The following is a 20,728-nucleotide window of genomic DNA, read 5'->3' as shown; positions in this document are numbered from 1 at the left end:
TGTGCCATTAAGATTCAAATGAGTTGCCCTCATCTTTACTTTCAAAGTGTAAGAAAAAAACTTGATATGTAGCTATGAAATTTGTAGTGACAGTCCAACTCTTTCAGGACTAAGTTGTAAAGGTTATTGTGGCTGTGATTTGAATTAGCAAATGGATTATTTTATGAATCATTAAATGAAACATGCAGTCACAGTTTAGACGTAAAAGATCGTTTATCGTTCTTAACACATCTTTCTAGTGCATGTTACAGTGTGGATGGCAGTTTTAGCTGCATGTTTATAGCTGTATAATCTTGTTTCAGAAAAATAAATGACTGAAAAGTGTGCTTATCATTTCTTCCCCCTTTTTGGTAACATCTTTTCATACACTGACAGTTATTGTGAATGCATGAAATAAAACTGTTAATCAGTCAAACAAATGCAGTGTAGTTTACTTGTTAAATATCTGTATATTTGTAAATTGTATGTTTTGTATAAATCCTGTCGTAGCCAAATAATTTGATCTCCCCATATTGGAGTCGCCTCCTATATTATCTGTTAAATGCTGTTGTGATCATGCACCAGATGCTGTAACTATATACCCCAGAATTAGGTGTTGCTTTAAAAATCCCAAGTCTTCCCCTTCTAACCAGCTATGTTGGTATTCAAGCAACAGCCACGTGTAAAGAAAGAGCAGTAGCAAACTTATTCTTCTGCAGAAGTATGTGTCGATTGTTGTATACAAAGCTGTGATCAGCAGCTTTGGGCTTAAAGATGTAAGCAAAGGATAAATAGATTTTGGGTGGACCTTTTGCAATGAATAGGTGATTTCTTTCTGTGATCAACATTATCACAATATAACATTTCTTTTTGGCTTGCTTTTTCTTCTTTAGAGGCCTACGATATTTTCATGAAAACGCAAGGGAAGGATGAGTTTCCGTATCGTTTTTACGACACCTTTATAAGAGCATTGTTAATGCAGGATTGTCTTCAAGAAGCCATCGAAGTGAAACGCATGTAAGGCTTTTCTTTCTTTGGGGGATTTGGGTTGCTTTGGAGAGGGCAGGTAAATAATTTCTGGATCATTTTCAGATAAGTCCTTGTCTTCTAATGGGAAAACAGGACATGACTAGCGATTAGGAGCTGTGGTAAGAAATACACTAGTGTTTCACAGGGCTATATATCATATTTTTAGAAGGTACTAGAGTGTCAGTATGTACTGCTAATAACTTATTTCAACTAACAATGTGAACAAATGTACTTGGCATCAGAGCTGAAAGTCTACCCTTCTGGCAGTCTGCCTTTTCCTCTTTGGAGCAGTATCCAAACAGACAAGATTCCTTCACTTAGCTGCCCGTGAGCCTTCCCCTCAATGCCTGTCTTACCCTACCCACACTTCCTGGCAGCTGGCTGCCTGCCAAATGCAAAATGGTATGTTTGACTGTGATGCCAGTGGCTAGGAGATGACCATAAACCTTAGATCCAACTCTTACACTTATGAAATAAATCCAACCTGCTGTCATGAACTATTAGAATCAACAGAAATGAATTAACCTTGAGTGAGTTGTATGGTACACCCTTTGCTTTAATTATTGCCTGTAGTGTGTGTTCTGGTCATGTTTATGGGCTTCAAATTACAAGTGTTGTGGCCTGTCAGTGTAGAGTTAAGAAGAACAAAAATTTAAGTTTAAGGATTTCAAGTCTTTTGGTTTCTTCAGCAAAAACAAGACCAGTAGTTGTCTTCAAGTGTGCTCACTGACTGAATACAGTGAATTTGAAAGTGCCTGTAGGTAACTTATCTGAGGCATAGAGCACTACAAAAAAAATCTAATACTTTTTAGAGTCAGCTTAGTTTTTGATGTCCAGGAACAGTGTAGTACAAAATGATATTTATTATTTTCATGTTTTCTTTAAAAGTGTTTAGACTGAAGAAATATCTTTCATTGAAAAAGTGTTTGAGTTCTGTATTCAGAAGAACAAATAATGTTTTTTCAAATAGGTCACAGTAACTGGGCTTTATGATAAGGAATGTTTGTGCTTGCTGGATATATGGCTTGTATCAAGGGAAAACTAAAACAGCTTATCAAATTAAGCTCCCTGTAATGGAGGCAACTGATAAATCTTTACAAATAGAAAAAGATGGAGAGGAGATGTTTTAGGATTACAAAGACTGTTGATAAAATTTAGCTAGTTTGTTTCACAGAAAATACTCAGGTATCTAAAGATGTATTGAAAGGTTCTGCAGGGCAGAAGTTAGAAACACTCTACTGAAGATTTGTAAATGGATGGACTTCACCCTTGCTCTACTGCTTGAAATACACTTGTAAAGAAGATGCAAAAGTAATGCATGTTACCATCAGCAATTTGCAGAAAAGAGCAGAAGGAAGGTGGTTTCTTGTTGCTAGTATTTTGGTGATTCAGAATTCCCACTTTAGATAAGTGTTGTAGGAAAAAAAAAAATTGGAAAGACTAAAAAAGTTGGAGATGTGTTTTATAGGACTAAGCCTCGGAACCTTGAGATATTTAAGAGTAAAGTAAATAGGATTTTATGAGAGGTTCTATTCTTGGTCACTGGTCAAAGCCAACCATCATCATAACCCCTGTGCTTTTCAGAACTCTCATACTCCATGTTGTAGCATAGAAATGCCAAATAATGACATGCTAAGAAGCCTGTAACAGCTCACTGTTGCATTAAGACAGAACATGCTTCGTCTTGGTGTTGTTCATGATGTATCCGTGTATCTTTTTTCTAGTAACACAATCATGCTTATATTAAGCATTTTCAAAGGTCTGTAAGTTTTAAATAATTCACTGAAATGGAGAAAGTGATTTTGTATGTGCCTGTGGTTGAGAAATAACAAATGTCTGTATTTTGCACACATTTCTGAGTGCTTCACAATTTTTCCAAACTCATACTACAGAGAAATTACTCTTACAAAGTCTAAATGTGTGCACTGGCCTGAAACCTGTGCAGCTCCTAGCATTTGCATAAAATACTGTTACTCTTTTTATTGTTTGAAGCCACATTTGAAATGTAAATAATATTTACAGAGTCCAACTGTGAACATTAGCATAGGCAACGAAATAACAATTTTTTTTAAAATTTAAAAAGGTACAATAATTTTAAAACTTCCCTCCTGGTATCGGAACTGAGAAAGTTCCGTGAGAAGGGGATGTGGAAGAAGAAGGAAATAGCATTCCTACTCTGCGTTTGGAAAAAAACAAACATTAAACAACTCAGATTACTGATCTGTTGGTCAATCCAAGTGTAGTTGCTTTCACATTCTAGAACTGTTTTGAGGAATATTTACTGCATGTAGTCCAAGAAGTTTTAAATAGAAATTTAGGAGTATTGGAATGATGGATTAGTTCTGTAATAGTAGCTAACATCTATTTAATCACACTAAAGATTGGAAGATTGGAGAAAGTAAATCCTTTGTTATATGTAATTTACAGTCTCATGCATGAATTGTTGACTTAAGGGCTTTGACAGATGGGACAAAGGGAAAAAAAAAAAGGCGGAACTGAGCAGTGGGTGCTTAGGCAGGGATTAAGGGGATTGGTTGGGAGAGTAAGAAAATCCCGAGTCCACTGACTGCATTTGTGAGCCTGGGAGGCTGAAAGTGACTGAGAGGATAGTCATATTGTGTGCAATGTGAAGGATTTTCTTGGGATTGAGGAGAACAATTTAGCAATGACCCTGCTTACCTCCCAATCCGCTCAGCCCCTAAGTTCAAGTAGGTAGGCTGCTCAGTTGTTTGCCACAAGATGATCAGTGAGGTTTATCTTGATTGCTGATATGGTAAATGGTAATGCCCCCCTTTGCTCTATAGAGATTTTGTAATCTAGAAATGAACATTTGTAAAGTTATCCTTATATATTAAAAATGGGTCTTGGCTGTATGTCATTTAGGAACAGGAACATTTTGTAGTATAAGACCAATGTGATTGCTGGTTAGTCTCTCTTGACTAATTTCCAGAGTGTTAGAAGAGCTTTAGCAAGGTCATTAAAGATTGTCTTTGTTACATACATTTGTGAAGTTTTGTATTAGAGGAGATAAAGAATTGATAAGCAAAATACGATTTTAATGTGGCTAAGGCAGCAAATGTAGTATGTTCACTTTAAAACCTGTATACATCTAGATGACAGAAATTTGAAAATTAATCAACCAAATGACATGGTGTTAGTTCATAATATGCTTTAGTTTATGTTTAAAATATACAGTGCTGAAAATAAATGTTTCATTTTTTATTGCTGAAAGAATAGTTTTATATTTTATAATTATGGTGACTATTGAAAAAAGAAGAAAAAGTATCCAGCTTAGGATATAACAGAACAATGCAGGGCATGCAGTTATTTTAGTCATCTAATATGTCAGCATTCAAGAATCTGAACCGATTGTTTAAAAAAAATCTTGTACTTTGTTTCTTTTGTTGCTCACTTCCAACTTTGTCATCTGTCAGAATGCAAAAAAAAATTATCCTTCTATAACCATTGACAGGATAACACAAAAGCTGTCTCCAGGTCGATATTTTGCAGCAATATTTTTAACATACGAACAGTAGTTTTTATAATTTCACCTTGGTGCTCAACCATTTATTATCGTATCAGAAGCATGTCAGTAATTCCTTTCTAAATGTCTGCTTCTTTTAGTGCTGAGACCCACATCAAGGGCTTCACACTGAACAGTGCTGCCAGCAGCCTCCTCATCATATCGCAAGTTAGGCGGGATTATTTGAAAGGTATGTCACAATGCTTGACCTTTACGTCACATTAATGCCTCTGCAGATTTTTCTTGTAACGCCCTTCGAATACTTGGATAAAGGAGTCCATTTAGCAAATTACCTGCTTATCAAGAGCCTTTTGTGGTAGCTGAGAGACGTAAATTACTGTACATGCATTTATAATACAGCTTGAATATGAATGTACTTGTCATTTGACCACTTAGTCCAGTTTCCATTCCATTTAACACAAGATGGGTTTTCTTAAGATGAATCACAGCTCTTCAGACATGCAAAATTTGTGCTCCAGAACGAGAGAAAGTACAGGCTTTCAAGTGCGTTAAAATTCACAGCACAAGTCATTTTGCTTTGGAAATTAACATACTTTAGAGCATCTGAAACAATTCCCAGCAGTTGTTTCTTGCATATTGTGTTGGTTGTGTGAGATACCAGATGAGTTAAATTGACTGTTAAATGTGCGTGATTGTGCACTAAATGATTATAATATTGATTTAAAAACTTAATCAAATACTTTTTAATAGTTCTCAATACCAACAGTAACAAAATATTCGGTTTGGTTTTCTTTTTAATGTAACAATGATGATAGGAAAAATAATGGTGGCTGAAGAGTACGTAAGAGTACCCAGCAAGATGGTGGGTAAAGTTTACAGTTGTTTTTAGTTGTTTGCTTTGATTGCTTTGCAGCCTGGAGGTCGGCTCCGCAGTGTTACACTTTCCTCATTTAGTTGTGCTGTAGAACTCTTGCGAGAGAAGAAAACTCTGCCTGCACATAATCTTAGGTGGAGTGCAACGTGGTTTATCCCAATGCAAAGTCTTAAGTACAGTGTTGATAGGTACTTTTGTCAGTACATTTAAGCATTAAAGCAGCTGTGTAGGACTTAAATGTATTATTTGAGTCGGGTATTACAAGGCATACCAGAAAATCCATTTTTGATTTTGCCATCATTTTATTTCATTCCATTTTGTGTAGCTGTAGTAGCCATAACCATGTAACATCAGCTATATTAGAACACTCAAGGTGAGCGTTTAGACACATCTTCTCACTTGTACTCTTTCTTTCCAGTAGTTGATAAACTTGTCTTTTTTCAAATGCCTTCCTCATTCAGTCTCCAGTTCTACATCATTACCAGGTGTCATCAGCTGAAGTATTTTGGTGAATGCAATTGCTTGTCCTGCTCTTGGCAGATCTTTTTTTCAGCTTTCAGGGCTGACTTTCCTGTCTGATTTTTTTCTAATAAATGTTCTCCTTTTTCTTCTCCAATATGCCATAAAGTTTTGCCAGTTCTTCCTTACTACTGCACACCAAAGTTCTTCCCTTCTTCGGAACATCACTGCTGTTTCTGTAATCTACCAATCTGTTGCACTAACTATATGGGACTTGCTGTACTCCAAAAAGCTTTCTTTTGCACAGTACAAAGTTGCTCAAGAAGTTTGTGGAAATTACATCACTTAGCAAAATTTTATTTTCCTTTATCTTGTGCATAGAACAAGCTTTACTCTGTTAATTTCATTGAATAGTCAAACTTGATCCTTGTTTCTATTTTAATTTGAAAGGTACTTCCTCTCTTTTTCTAAGTGAAACCTTTAAAATGCAAGCTACTAAATCTTTCAACCATACTGGTCATTTTCTGAGGCTCATAGATTACCCGAAATATTATTGGGCACAGTGCTTTTGTCATCTTTTGTTGGTGAGCTCCATTTGACCTGCATTCTGTTGATGGCTTTCACTTGTGTAAACCTGCTTGCTTTAACACTTCCTCATATAGTTCACCACATTATGTGCTGTGCAGTGTGGTATAGTTCAAAGTTTTTTATGTAGGCCCCTAAGTATACTCGTAGGAGCTCTAATACCTTCTAGCAAGACCTTGGTAAAAACCAGGTTACTTTAAAGAGTCACAACTTGAGATTCACAGTAGGAAATTTGCAGAGTTTATGGAAGAAAGCATTTTGAAAGGTGAGTGGTTGGGTTTTACGAGCATATAGTTACCTACAGAATTACCCAGTATGCTACTAGTACGTAATTTCTTGAAGTAGTCTTGCACGTCGTCAACTTCCAAATCTTCCTCTGTCCTTGTTCTTGAGAAGGCTGGTCGTGCTCCATGCTAGAGAGAGGTCCACACTTACAGTCAGGAGACAACTTGAACACTGGCATGTGGTCTGAGATTGAGTTTTAAATGTTGTGAATCTTGCCCCTGATGTATTTGCTCCTTTTTTTTCCCCTAAGAAGAAGGAGGAGGGCAGAAAGAAAATTTCCTGTGAAGGAAGGCTAGGCATACAGGATGTTTTTTCTTATTGTCTTGTAAAAGGTAATACTTGGTTTCTGCAGTACCTGAATATTGAATTGGAATGCTAATGCTGTGGAGTTCATGTGGGTGTATATTATGTTAGAAGTGTTATCCCTTGGTATTATAATTATCATCTGTGACTAATCCTGCCTATGCTGGTAAGGAGTAAGAGGTTTTTACCAGAGGGGCATGTCTTTCTGTGTGTGTTTGCTCATGTATAACATAAATTGACAAGAATTCTACTTAGAGAAATGAGGGTGACTTCATCTGCTCTGGGTTTGGAGAATTTGTGCCAGATGGACAGAGGTCTACTTTGTGTTTTTAACATACGTAATTGCTGTAATCTTTGGAGTTTTTGAGGTAACTGCTGAATTCTGAGTTTTTGTTCTTATTTGGAGGCTTGTGTCCTATACTTGTATTTAAAAAATAAATTTTGGGAAACAAAGTTTTGATGCACACATCAAAAGACAAATCTCAATATTATACTTCAGCAGTTTCAATAATGAACTACATTTTTAAACTGTATTTGTTCTTAAGTATTCAACTTTTTTTCTTTTTAATCAAGAAAACTGATTATACTTTTGAGAAAAAACAAGCTGAAAAGGTCAGGACTTTGAAGTCATAAGGAAGAGACATGTATAGCATAGCTGATTTTTTTTAAACTGGTTACTAAAAAAATACTGAAATCTTTAAAGTAACTTAATGTTTTTCATTTATTAGATATTACAGAATTTTAACCTAAGTTACTGTTGAAAGTTTTTATTTGTATGTGTATATATTCAAGTTGGAATTCACTATAGTGATTTTGGGGCTGAAGTTTGCCAGAAGAATTTTTTTCTGTACATGTGTTTTAAACGGGTAGGATTAATGATACCCAGCAGCATGGTTGCCTTCTGAACTAAAATCTGATTTCTGCTTCCCTTGTTTCTTTACCATTGTTAGATGCCTTGGCTGTTTTAAAAGGAATGCTTGACAGTGGTACGTTGCCTTCTAGACCAGCAGTTACTGCTCTCATTCAGGCTCTGGCAGAAAAAGGAGATCTAAAGAACCTCCAAGCACTTAAAAACATGCTGGGAGACACCACAAAATCAATTGGTCTCTCTGCCTCACTAATGGCTAATGCTATTGCATTGGCTCATTTGAAAACGTAAGTATTTCTAGGAGTAGTGTATGTAATTCTTTTCTGCAGAATGGTGGGAAATCTCTTCCATTATCCATTTAGTTCTGTTTCCATTCTTACGTTGTCCTAGATGTTAAAATTCTGGTCCAGTTGAGTGTGCAGTGCAGTTCTGTTCTGGTATTGTTCCCCAAACAGATTTGGGGCTGAAAATAATTTAATGAAATACAGGGATAACTGTGAAGCATTTGGGAGAGTATAAAGTCTTCTCTGGTGCTGTAATTTAGCTTTCACACCTTTGTTCTAATGTACCTGTAAAGAGTGTCCTTGGTGTTAGATCAGAAGCATCTGTGGAATCTGAATGTAAAATTGAATTACTTCATCAGTGTAAACGTAAAATAATCTCAGAATTTAGCACCCACAGATTATGTATATAAGACTTGATTGGAAACAAAAACCTACTACTACCTGTTCCAGTATTGAAATGACATGACAAAGTATTCTTGTGTTTACCTTCAAAAGATGAAAGATAGACATATGCCTGTGGAGTGGGATTTTTTTTTTTCGGGAACCAACCTTCAGGAATCCTACATGTTCTGTTATTTTATTTCAAACTAGTTATTGAGGTAGACACCCCCCCACCGAATCTGACTCTGCAGGAAACTGTAGAACCCTGTAGTACATCACAAATACCCAGTTGCCTCAGTCATGCCACACCAGAGAGAATAGTCACTGGAGTGTTTGGAACTGCAAGAACACTTAAATTGAAGGAGAGCCACGCAGGCCTATTCCAGTAGTGAACTTACTATATTCCAAACACTGAAAAAAGATTCGGTATATAAAGGACTGATCCTGTAAATTTTTAGATCTGGGTGGTCCTGGGCACATGATCCTAGTGCATGGACTTAAATTAAACACTCCAGATAGGAGAGATACTTTAAGATTTTTCTTATAAACTATATATTCCTTTATTTCCGTGTCATAAAAGTGTTGCAAAGTCAGGTTGTGTTCTTAAGATGTAGGTTGGTGACAAGAATAAATTAATAAATTGCTGTATGCAGGCAGAAGTTAAGCAGCATCAACTTTTCCCCATACTGAAACTAACTTGGATGTATGAAGAGACTTGGCAGCATAAATAATACACAGCCTGTATATCCTTAACTACCTTGCAGTCTGTACCTTGAGAACTCTGAAAAACTGGTTCTTACAGATATTTTTAGTATGCGTTCATCTACTGGTAGGTTCATGTTTCTGATACAGTTTTCAAAGCGTTTTTCATAGCTCTCAAATGTGCTGTGTTTCTGCTTCACCTAAAAGCATTCATCGTGCTCAGATTTCTTTTTCAATTAAATTAGTTTTTAGAGTAGACTGATAAGAGATGTTGTCATTTGAATATTTTAGAGTGCTGAAAGTAGAGGTTACACTTTAGTGAACACTTTCTGCATGATTTTATTAGCATTTGCTCTACTTAAGCCTTAAGATTAAAAGCATTTAGATTAATGTAATGACCAAATGACATTTAGGATTGTCTTTTGCATCCAAAAAAGTAGGCATTGGAAAAATCAGGTAAATAATTAATTGAATAGCATAAAAAAAAACAACTTATGTTGCGTACATTAATTATTCAGATACCCTCCATTAATATTTGGATTTTGCCTTCTAGATTTGCAGGACACATTTTCCTAAAGCAGCAAGCTGAACTCCTCTTTCTTAAGGAGGAAAAAGTGTGTCCAAAATACTTAAACTTTGTACAGGGCAAAGGCCATTAAAGTTTTTATGTGTGGCTTAATTTATTCATTCGGTCATAAATGATTTCACTTTTACAATATCTAAATGAAATAATTTTTTCCATTAATATTTTGCTATCAACTGTTCCTGGGAAATGTAAGCTTGATATAGAAAACAAAAACTTTAATATAATTGCTTCTTTAGGTTTAGAAATCTCGATTTCAGAAACTGAGCCAGTTCAATCTCTTTTCCTAGCAATGACCTTGATGCTGCTGTGGAATACCTTGAGCCTCTGCTTATCTCTGGTGCACAGAATCCTGATCAACCTGTCAGAAGTATTTCCTATTTGTTAAGAAAAGTGTCTGAGAAAGGATTAGAACCAGCTTTGGAAAAATGTAAGTTAATTGCAATGATATTTAAATATTCTGAATAGACAGAGGTGTTATGAAAGAGCTATTACATGTAAAACCTGCTCAGTCAGCATAAATCATGCCTGTGAAGTTTACAAAAGTGGCTTTTCAATCAAAGATTTTCCTTATGTACCCATCATTTTGCAGTTGGTGTGATGGCAGAACGACTGGCCAGTCAGTTTGGAATTTACAGACCTGTCACAGATCTTTTCCTTCAGTATGTCAGTGCAGACAGAGTGGATGATGCCAGATCGTTGATACAGGTAATGACATAACAAGAGAGGTACAGAAATGCTTAGAGCTCTTCAAAGGTTAACTGAGAAATTGTCAGAAAGAGGTGTCGTATAGCACAGGCTGGTACTGGTATGCATTTGAATTACAGTGGGAGTAGCACTGCACAATTTACACTGCTCCAAACCGTGAGCTACCATCAGTATTCTACTACTGATAGCAGTAGGGGGTGCCAGAGTCAAAGGGGGTTTGTCTTCCAATACTGAGAAGGAAATAAAGGAAATATTTGTATATTGCAAATACTTTGGTAAGTTTCCTGCAAACCATTTCCTTGCAACTTCTCACCTGATTTGTCAAGTGCTGTCAACATAATATCTTTCAGCTGTACAGTTTGCAAAACAGAAGCAGGCAATGTGTGCTTTTCACGGACTTGGTTGCTCTAATATTGTAAATGCTGTATTCAGAGTTTAATAAGAACTCAGTTTTCTTTCTATTCATTTGAGTGTCACAGATGCATTAAAACCCAAATGTTGGTCTCTGGGTCACAGTCTCAGCTGAGTTAGGAATTGAAAGAGCTGCGTTCGTGCCATTTGTAGAGAGCTCAAGGCAAAGACAAGCAGAGGTGGGATGAACTGTGGGTGCTGGGAGCTGCTCTGGCAGCATGCACAAACAGACCCTGTCAGGGAGCCTCATCCGAGCAGGTGACAGTCCAGCAGTCGTGCCGATGTGTGCGCAGCCTCCTGCCTCAAATTGAGGCCTCTTATCATCTCCTGGTAGTGCATGCTACTCATTTACCAGTTCTTAAGTATTTTAAACTGTTAAAGAAAAAGCTCTGCTCCATCCATCAGATATTTCATGGTATTCCGAGACTGGTTTTTGAACAGAATGCATACCAAAAAATGTGTTTGGTTACTACAGCATGAGCTTGTATTATTTGTGTGTTCCCTTACTTTGTTTATTGCTTTACCTAGCTGGTCATCTGAGTATTAAATTAAAAGGAGACTCTACAACTTTGATATAAAACCTTCTTGGGAACATCAAAATGAAAAAAAAGATCTCAAGTTATTTTACTCTTCCTGATTTTTTGATTGAAATTAATGAAATGGAATGAGGAAATTAAAATTGATTACAGTTTCTTGCTTTTGTGAAGATACAGGTTTTTGCATTTTTAAGTAAAGTCTGCATCTTCTTAAAATTTTCCAAAATGTGGAATATTTGTTTGTATATTCCTAAAACTTACTACAACAGCATCCAAACATTGGAATTAAATTCATGGCTACAGCATACTTTAAATAACATTGTATATGCTGTATCTTGGGGGAGAATTTCTTCATGTGAAGAATACTTGGTGCTTAGTGGATTTTCACAGATAAGCTTGAATTGAAAAACTTCTTGTATATGAGAAAATTTGAATTTTATACAGTGCAGGAAAAACTTCAACCTGTGTTAAACATTTGTGACTGCTGTGTAGATCAAGTATTCTACTAATAGCTAACTAGAGATAGGAATAATCACTCTCCAGTGTTATTTTTTTTTTTTGAAAAGTAAACCACAATCTAAATTAACTGTTTTTCTTGTAATAATCTGAAATATTAGTATATACATGGAGACTCCTTCCTTTCAAAAATGCATGTAGGAATCTGTTGAAAAGTTCATCAAACGGCAGCAGTGTCTTTTGTACTGTCTGTAGAGAGAATGCTTTTGCTGCTGAAAGTCAAAAGTGGTTTGATATTTTTGATGTGGAAGGGAGCTGTGGTAAACATTTCTCCCAACTGGACTCTTTCCTCTCAGAGCATCGACTGGCAGTAGATGAGAATGGTGATAAAATGTTGCAAGTTTCTCCCGTCAATACTTTGCCTCTATTTAGCACCATAAAACCATTTTATTGTCGGAACAGTACGGATACATTTTCGTCTCTTTGCCTGATGAGATGAGACTTCACACCTTCTCACCTGGACCTTAAAGACCTTGTCGAACCATATTTCTCATACAGAACATTCATAATGACAAAGCCCAAAATTTCTTGTTTGCATATGTCTGCAACACTAATTGATTGTAGGAAACTCATGATGTGTGTATTTTTATATGCACAACATTCTCTTGTTCCTGTGCCTTTTGGTACTGATACACTGCAGCTGGTAAAAAAAAAAAAGCATTGTGCATTGTAAGAGTTTTAAGACTGACACCTTTGAGGAACATACACTAAATATTGTCTTGTATATTTTATTTTGACCTTGTTTCTATAATAAGATAGATTTTTGATTTTTATCTGGTCCGTCTCAAACTTTTCTGAGTTCAACTTCTCTCTCAAACACTGTCTATTACAGTTAAAGCCTTTTATAAAATAGAGAGATTGAAATCAGTCCTTTGTATGCATAAGTGTAGGTAATTATACTTTAAAGAGAACTTGCTTTGTACATTTTAATTTTTATAAAGAAACGAGCAGTTATCTCCCTGACACCTTATTAAATGTATAATTAACCTTATGATCCCTAGCTCACTTGTGAATGCTTGGCAGTATAATTGGAGAGGAATAGTGTTTCTCTTTTTCATTCTTTTGCAGTCCTAAATCTCATTTTTGTGGTATGTTGAAGTATTAGTTTAATTCTTTCCCTTATTGTTTTAAACAAACTATATCTACCATTTTAAAAATGTTTACCAAAGAGGTGCATGAAATGAACTTGTTTTGTGGTTGGTTTTTTGCTTTTCTTTTTCAATCTGATGGTCAATTATTTACCCTGTAAATAGGTAATATGTTAGGATATTATTTTAAGCATCTGTAATTGGAAATTTTCGCCTTTTTGTTTATCACTAACCTACTCACGTCTGCTACATTAATGATTTCTTTTTCTTCAGAGGTGTGGTGCAATAGTTCAGGAGAAGAGAACTTTAGGGAGTTTTATGTCTAGAGCGGCATCTAAACCTGGACAGGTATATTTTTTTTTATGTATATAATTTTGTATGTAGAAGAATACGATTTCATCAACCTTTGTTAAAGTGTTTTGGATCTTGAACTTCACTGTTGACAGCTTTATTGGGTTTCTCAGGGAGGGGGGAGGTTCATTTGCAGAGCTGGTTGCATTTCAAGGAACAGTTTACATTATGGATCATGACGGAAAGGAGGGTGTACTTAATATTTTCTATTGTTTCAGTGATTTCCTACATTTTTTATGTTACACAGTATATCCTATAAACATCGTGCTTTAAATGTTTTACTGCATTTTCCGGTTCACCACCTGAAATACTTATTTTATTGGCTACACTGTATGAATACAAATGCAAGTTAAAACTGCCGTCTCCCTCTAATGATAAAAATGCCTCTATGTTTACATTAAAAGACACATTTCATATCATTTGTTATGGTGGTTTGGACAGGTATCTGGTTTGAGCATCTGTTTGGATTCCTGGCTTTGTGCTCATTCCCTGTAATTCAAAATGCTCTCATTGATGTTCTTGTTGTACTCCTACCCCTCCCTCCTCTCATGGCCCCTCAAAGTAAACAAAAAACCCAGACAACCAACCAAAAAAACACCCCCCAAACAAACAAAAACGCTAAAAGCAATCAAAAAACCCCAAATCCAACATTGAACAACAATAATAAAACCAAAAAACAAACCCAAACAAACAAAACCACAAAAAAAACCACCCCAAAAACCACACATGCATGCAAAACTACATTGATTTTTCTTTCATAGATGAGCAGCATCAGGAGACAGCTAACACACAAACTAGAATCAGTATTTTTCAAATGAGGGAAATGCACATTTATGTTTTGTGGAAATTAACATTCAGTACTCAGAGATTAAAAGTTCTTCTCTTGAAGTGGGGATGATAAATATGATTATAATAAACACTATCATTTGGTGTCTGTAGAAGGAACTAAAACCTTGAATGTTTTTAGTTTGTCAAGCAGAAATTTTAGTAACACACTGAAGTTAGTAGTATGTGATAAAGATGTTAATAATTTCAATAAACTGTCTTTAATTCAAGACCTGAGAGGATTTGAAACTGGAATCAGAGGTTGAGGGAGGGAGTCTCCAAATTTAAACACATTAGTTAGTGATCTGATGCTTTTTAAGCATTGATCATAGCTACCATTGACCTCTAGGTCAATGAAGGCTGCTGAGTGTTCTGCAGTTTTTTTTAAATTGGTTGAAATCCTTACATATTCTCATTAATACATTAATTACTTACTTGGAAAAAAAGAGACAGTAATGTTTAGGCTTCTTGAATATGGATTTTAGTCTCATATTAGTCACAATTTTTGTAACATTTCTTTTACTAATTCATTTCTGCATACAGAATTTTGGGAAGGAAGTTATTATGTCTGCTTTCAGTCGCACGGGTCCATTCCTTTATATCAGTACACTTCATTTCACTTAAAAGCTGTGAAAGCATTGTTCTAATTTTGGTGATTCTGGTTTGTTCTTTAAGATTTCAAGTTCATGTTCTTTTTGTCTGTGCATTAAATTTCACAGGCAAAGGTGATTGAAAGACTTCTAGAACTGATTCCTGAGCATCTAGATCCAGAAGTGGCATACCGTTACCTCTTGAGATGTTACGGTAATTTACTCTCCTTGGAATAGTTTTTTTTTTAGTAAGAGCTCTTGAGACATTCAGAAAGGTCATGGAAGGAGTCATAAAGATGTGCTTGGGTATCTGAGGTTTTTGTTGTTTAAGTCTGTTGGGTCTGTGTGCCATCCTGTTTATTAGGATGGAAGAGCAACCAACTGACACATAGAGGATAAGCAGAGGCTTCATGGAATAAAAAGGAATCCATCCTAACCCATGGAGAAAAGTACTGTAGAAATGAACGGCTTTTAAAATCAATCTAGCTTTTTTCCCCAAAAACATGTAGAAAGTATATTGGGTCATTGTATGTGTGTATGTAGTGGCCAGTTGTATCAGTAACATGAAAGGATCCTACTGTTATTAGTGTAGATTTTTATACATGTTGTAATTTAGCCAAAGTTAATGTTCCAGGTGCCTTCATTTGAATTTACATAAATAGTTGATTTGAAGTGCTCATCTTTATAGTTAAAGTCAGAAATGAGCACCTCTAAAAAAATCAAATTTCATTTATTTGCAAGACTCAGTCTTCAAAAAACAGGACATGCAAGCCCCTATGGCAGCACTCAGTTGGAAGCTTGCACTTCTGTGCTGTAGAGTTCTTTGCTCTGTGTACTCTATCATCCTCCAGTTTTATTACAGGGATTAAATACTTTCCACATGTGTGAATCAAAAAAAATACAATGACAGCAGTCCTTGTGCTCCAGTCTATCACAGAGGAGATAAATAGGTAAAATACTTCAAGTTTAAATCCAAGGTCTGGCGTTAAAGGAATAAATCCTTTATTATATTTGAATCAAGTTGTAGAAGTTCCCATGATGTGGTATCTAACTTACAAAATTGCTTAGAAACATTCCAAATAGCAATCACTACCAAAATCGTTTAGCCCCATAGCTTTGTTCACAGCAGGGTAAGTTTTCTAACATGTTTTTATAAAACAAAAAATGCCCTTCTGTCACCACCTCTGTACTTGCTGCTTTACACTGTCATTAGCTCTTTGCTGCTTTTACCTGAGTACAAATTCTGTAAGTGAACTAATCAGCTTTTTCAGTATTCTTCCCAACTACCTCATAGTACAGCAGTTTCACAAAGAGATTGCAGAGAATCAGTCACTTGCTCTGTTATCCCTGAAAGAGTGATTAGAGTGTATCCAACATGTGAAGCCACACTGTTATGTGAACAGATGGCTGCTGTGCTCTTAGGCAGAGATGTAGGTGGCTCATAGCAAGTTCTAGAGGAGACATTCAGTACCAGCATGGAGAGTTTTAAAAGCTGTTCTCAGGTTACTCTGTGCAAACATCTCACCTGTATGAGACATTGATCACTTGACTGTTAAAGTGATCATCAGCAAAATGTTTAGTGCAATTAGAAATCAGAAGGCTGTGCTTAGGTTGTTTTCTAGCCACGAGGGGTAAAAATAAGGTATTTTACATAAAAGAAATTTATACATATATATATATATCTCTTAAAATTAGTGAGCTTTCAAACATGGTTTCTTATTTTGGGCCAAGGCCAACCTTGTATTATCATAATTTTCAAGAGAACAAAGGATTCTCCTTTCAGGCCATTGTTATTTTTAATTAGTTAGAAAGGGGAATGAAACATAACAGAGTACTATTAGTACAGTTTCTTGCTGTTGCTGGATATCAAAATAAATGGACAAATAAAATTATAATTGTGTTTATATGTTTAGCAGAGATATAATAGAGTGTAGATGGCATATATCAGATGTCTGTGACAGAACAAATAGAAGGACATTTACTTCTTTCCTTGTCCTGCGATGTGATCCACTGGCAGGGCTAGCTTTCCTTTATCTGGTGAGATGCATAATCCTTTGCTGTATACCTTCTAGAAAAAAGAAATATGTAAAATCACATTTGTGGGGTCCATTAAATGCAATCTAAGTATTAGCTCTTTTTGTTGGTGTTTCCCATACAATAAATCTATTTTAAAGAAATAGAAAGTGAACTATTTCTATTATGCTTTCATTAAGCCGTCATTTCCTGCAGTTTTTGCAGTAGCCTCCCACGTTCAAAAAGGAGCTCAGCCACTTGCCAGATGTGAGTGGGAAGCTTTTTCTCACGAGAAAGGGACACAAGCTATCCATTTCTGCATAATTACAGCTTTTTTCTTGTCTTTTCTTTATGAACCATTGTTTTTATAGCCCCTGTGGTTGCGAAGATGGAGTTTCCAAATGCGAACAACTAAAACCTAAGACAGCTCTCATGCTGCAGGTGTTTGCATTTTCCCAAGCAGCACAATGAATTCAACTGGACATGATGGCTTTCATGTTGTTCACAAGGTGCTAGGAACAGTTGTACTGTTTCTAGGACCCTAAGGGCAGCGGTGAAACTGTCAGGGGTCACTTATCTTTCATCCTGATGCTTCTCAAGGAAATATCTGAGCAGCAGAGAAGTCGATGGTTAAGCATGAGTCAATGTAGTAGGAGGAGTTCCTCCCCTCTCCCACTTCAGAGGAAGGAGAGGGGAGCTAGAAATGAATACTGCTTTAAATAAATGAAGAATGGATTAGTTAGAACCTGTTGGAGGGGATGGTGCCTTTCATGGAATATCCAGAAAAATGTTGTTGGTTACCTAAATATTTAAGGTTTGTAAGGAGTTAGTAGGTCAGCAAAACTTTTTTCCTGCTCAATAAGATAAAATGGATTTTAATTTGGGTTCTAAAATGTTCATATGACCTTTGTTTTGTTTGTTCCTTTAGGTTATAGTTTTGATGTAGCCAGCACCTGAAACCGTAACAGTATTCTGCCCTTACTTAAGGGAATTAAATTCTGTTCTAGAGTCCTCTAGGCTAAATTTGGGTGGCTTACGTTTTAGCTTTTGTTTTTATTTTTTATCATTTGTGTGTTTTCACTGTGCAACTCCTTTGTGGTTCCAGCACATGCTTGAAGAAATTGATTATCCAGCCTCAGGTGAAAAGGAATGGCTGTGTGTTCTGTTGTCTGATGTGAATTGTCAGTAGGATACAAAGAATATCCAGAATATTGTATATTACAATATATAGAGTGTGTTTTGGCAAGTAGTAGGAATGCATGACATCATGGACGCAGGTGAAAAGAGAAACAAGTAACCACTGGGATTTTTTGGGTTTTATTTTTCTCCTCAGAATTGGATGGGGATGTTGCGTCTGTAAAGGCTGTGTATGAGAAAACAAAAGCGAAGAATATACAGCTGCATGAACTATCCCTGAAGTCTTTAGCAGTTTTTCTGAAGAAAGTAGGAGAGCCTGTCCCTTTCACTGAACCCCCTGTGAGTATTTCCTAATTAAGAAATAGATCTGCAGAGTTGTGTATGTTCAGTGTTAGTAAAACAAATTGCATGAATAATTAAATAGGGACCAGGTCTCTGCAGAGACTCCTCAAAGGAGGTAATGTATGAAGTCCTGAGTGTTGTAGGAGCTCTAGTAATCTTGCATTGGATTTGACTTCAGGAAATAAAACCTCTTGGGGCTTACGATATTTAAACTACCTCATTGTTATCAGGCACTCATCTACAGGTGTACCTTTATCAAATTTCCTTGGGGCATTTATCTAAGCAACTCAACTTGAAAAGACTCATAGAATGGGTATTTCATTAGCAATCAATGGCTTTTAGTTTTCATTAATTACCTGTTTTGTGTCTAGCACAAGTTGCTGCACTAGGAGAGTGGGACTTTAGAACTGTAGGAATTATTTTCCTATTGCAGTTTTGCTTCTAGCTGCCTGGCCAACATATGTATGCAACTGTGCAAATCTGTGTTACTTGAGGGTGGCAAGTGGCGTGATGCTTAATCTGTCAGGACTGCAAATAGTTGTACATAATTTCTTTATCTGAAAGTCTATTTGTACCACTTTTACAAAGCAGATTTTTAAGACTTACTATATTTTCCCCTTCTAAGCAAATTTTTAATTGCTATTTTCTCGCCACTTTTTATATGCTAAATAAATGTTTTTCTGTGGTTCTGTAAAGACCTGATTATATACCGTTTCTCCATATTGCTTCATGATAAATATGATTTTTCTTTTCTAATTTTATAGAGGATTGGAAAAAATTTTGGCATAAAATATGTGGTTTAACCTTTCAACAGCTATGGTGTGTTTTTCTGCAGCTTTGACATAATTTAGAATCTACTTATTTTTTTGACTGTGAATTTAAAACCTAGAATGTCTGTTTCTTATATGTAGCTAGTTAAAATAAGCGTGTTTTTTTCAAGTCAGAGATGATTCATTTTCTGATTTCCCTGTTCAATTTTTCTCTAATGCAGCTTGGTCTTTAAAAGCGTCTCAATTTTTTTGACACAATTGCAGATTGCAGTTAAGAAGTATTTTCATTTTAAAAATGAAATTGATTATATTATTGCATTTAGTAAGAGAAGCTTCATTATGCATTTTTGGCAAGGTTTTCCTTTTCCTTTTATTCACTCTCTCTGGTATTTCTCTTAATTATACAGACTTCAATACAGATCTAGTTTTGCATGACAGAGAATAATAGATTTTGTCAGGACATAAGACTTTGTTCAGAATTAGTAACTTCACAGTTGAAACAATGTTGAACTTGTTTATTCTACTCTATTTATAGGAGACATTTAAGTTTTATGTGGAAAAATGGAGGAACAGAAGACTGGAAGCATCGTGAACAGACGGTTTTATGATTTAGTTGTTTATGAAATTGTTTAAATATTACATTCAATAAAAAAATTAAAAAGTATGTTGTCATGTGTAATTTTTAATTTAAGTCTGTGACTAACAGCACTTTCCTTAACTGCAATTGATAGAAACATTCACTAATAGAAATGCTGTTAAAATTGCTGATGTAATATCAAGATGCAGCCTTCTAGGATATTCCGTTTTGGTGTATGATCTGCTTTAACTTCTGCTGTCGTTCTGCTTGTGTTGATTTGTCAAATATGTGTATATCGAGAAGGTTGCTGGAGGGGTGTGTAACTGTAACTGAAGCAGACTGTCCTATCCTTTGTTCTTCTTTGCCTGGTCAGTGTACTTTGGGTGAAAGTATAAGGGTAAGGCACGTCATCTCAGGATTCAGCTGTATCTACGTAAAAAATAAATACATTTTTATAAGTTTTCTCCCAGTTGTACTTTCTTGTGTTAAGTACCTTGTTATGGTGTTTGATAATACATGGAAGGAGACAAAATACTTCAGCCTCTTACTCTGGCTTGTGTGTTGTAGTTCTGTAGCATCTTCAGTTCATTCTCATAACTGTTAGTCCAGCTAATTTTATGGGTACAAGAACTGCATATCCATGCAAATATGCCCTTTAAACAAAGCAGTGCCCATTATTTGCAGGGTAGCAGTTTTTACTTGCTGGGAGACGAGTAAGCACACTTCATTTGTAGGAATATGGGAGTAAAGTTACTCTGATGTCGGGAGTTGTGTGGCCATGAAAATAAGACGTGTATAAATTACAAACATGAAACAATAAATAGAAAATACAGCCATTATCTCTGTGAATTATGGTGGAAACTCTCATATGTGCACTGTGGTATAACTAATGGAACACATTGCCTATGCAGTACTTTCAACAGGTTTTAATGACATGAAAGCTTGTTTCTGTGCATTTCATAACTTGTTTTATTAATCTTTATATTTTCAACCTTAGCTTAACCTTAATTTTTTTAGGTTTTCCCACATAGGCAAAATTGTGGTCATT

At 35.7% G+C, this 20,728-nt stretch overlaps 1 protein-coding gene across 2 annotated transcripts in view; it reads left to right on the top strand.

Moving 5' to 3' along the window:
* Window positions 1–20,144, top strand: part of LRPPRC (leucine rich pentatricopeptide repeat containing) — an 86,685-nt gene extending 66,541 nt beyond the window's left edge. For both annotated transcript variants that reach the window (XM_050315299.1, XM_050315298.1), the window contains exons 30-38: window positions 873–996; window positions 4,633–4,721; window positions 7,949–8,153; window positions 10,107–10,246; window positions 10,409–10,524; window positions 13,349–13,423; window positions 14,971–15,055; window positions 18,188–18,330; window positions 19,639–20,144. In XM_050315299.1, the coding sequence (XP_050171256.1) occupies window positions 873–996; window positions 4,633–4,721; window positions 7,949–8,153; window positions 10,107–10,246; window positions 10,409–10,524; window positions 13,349–13,423; window positions 14,971–15,055; window positions 18,188–18,330; window positions 19,639–19,695 (1,034 nt within the window). In that variant the 3' untranslated portion in view covers window positions 19,696–20,144. The remainder of the gene's footprint in view (window positions 1–872; window positions 997–4,632; window positions 4,722–7,948; window positions 8,154–10,106; window positions 10,247–10,408; window positions 10,525–13,348; window positions 13,424–14,970; window positions 15,056–18,187; window positions 18,331–19,638) is intronic.
* Window positions 20,145–20,728: the final 584 nt, after the last annotated feature.

Source organism: Myiozetetes cayanensis, unplaced genomic scaffold, assembly GCF_022539395.1.
Source record: "Myiozetetes cayanensis isolate MyiCay16 unplaced genomic scaffold, myiCay2020 scf2-11, whole genome shotgun sequence".
Taxonomy (NCBI): domain Eukaryota; kingdom Metazoa; phylum Chordata; class Aves; order Passeriformes; family Tyrannidae; genus Myiozetetes; species Myiozetetes cayanensis.
Note: the sequence above shows the minus strand (reverse complement) of the source record. Positions and strands in the feature narration are given on the sequence as shown.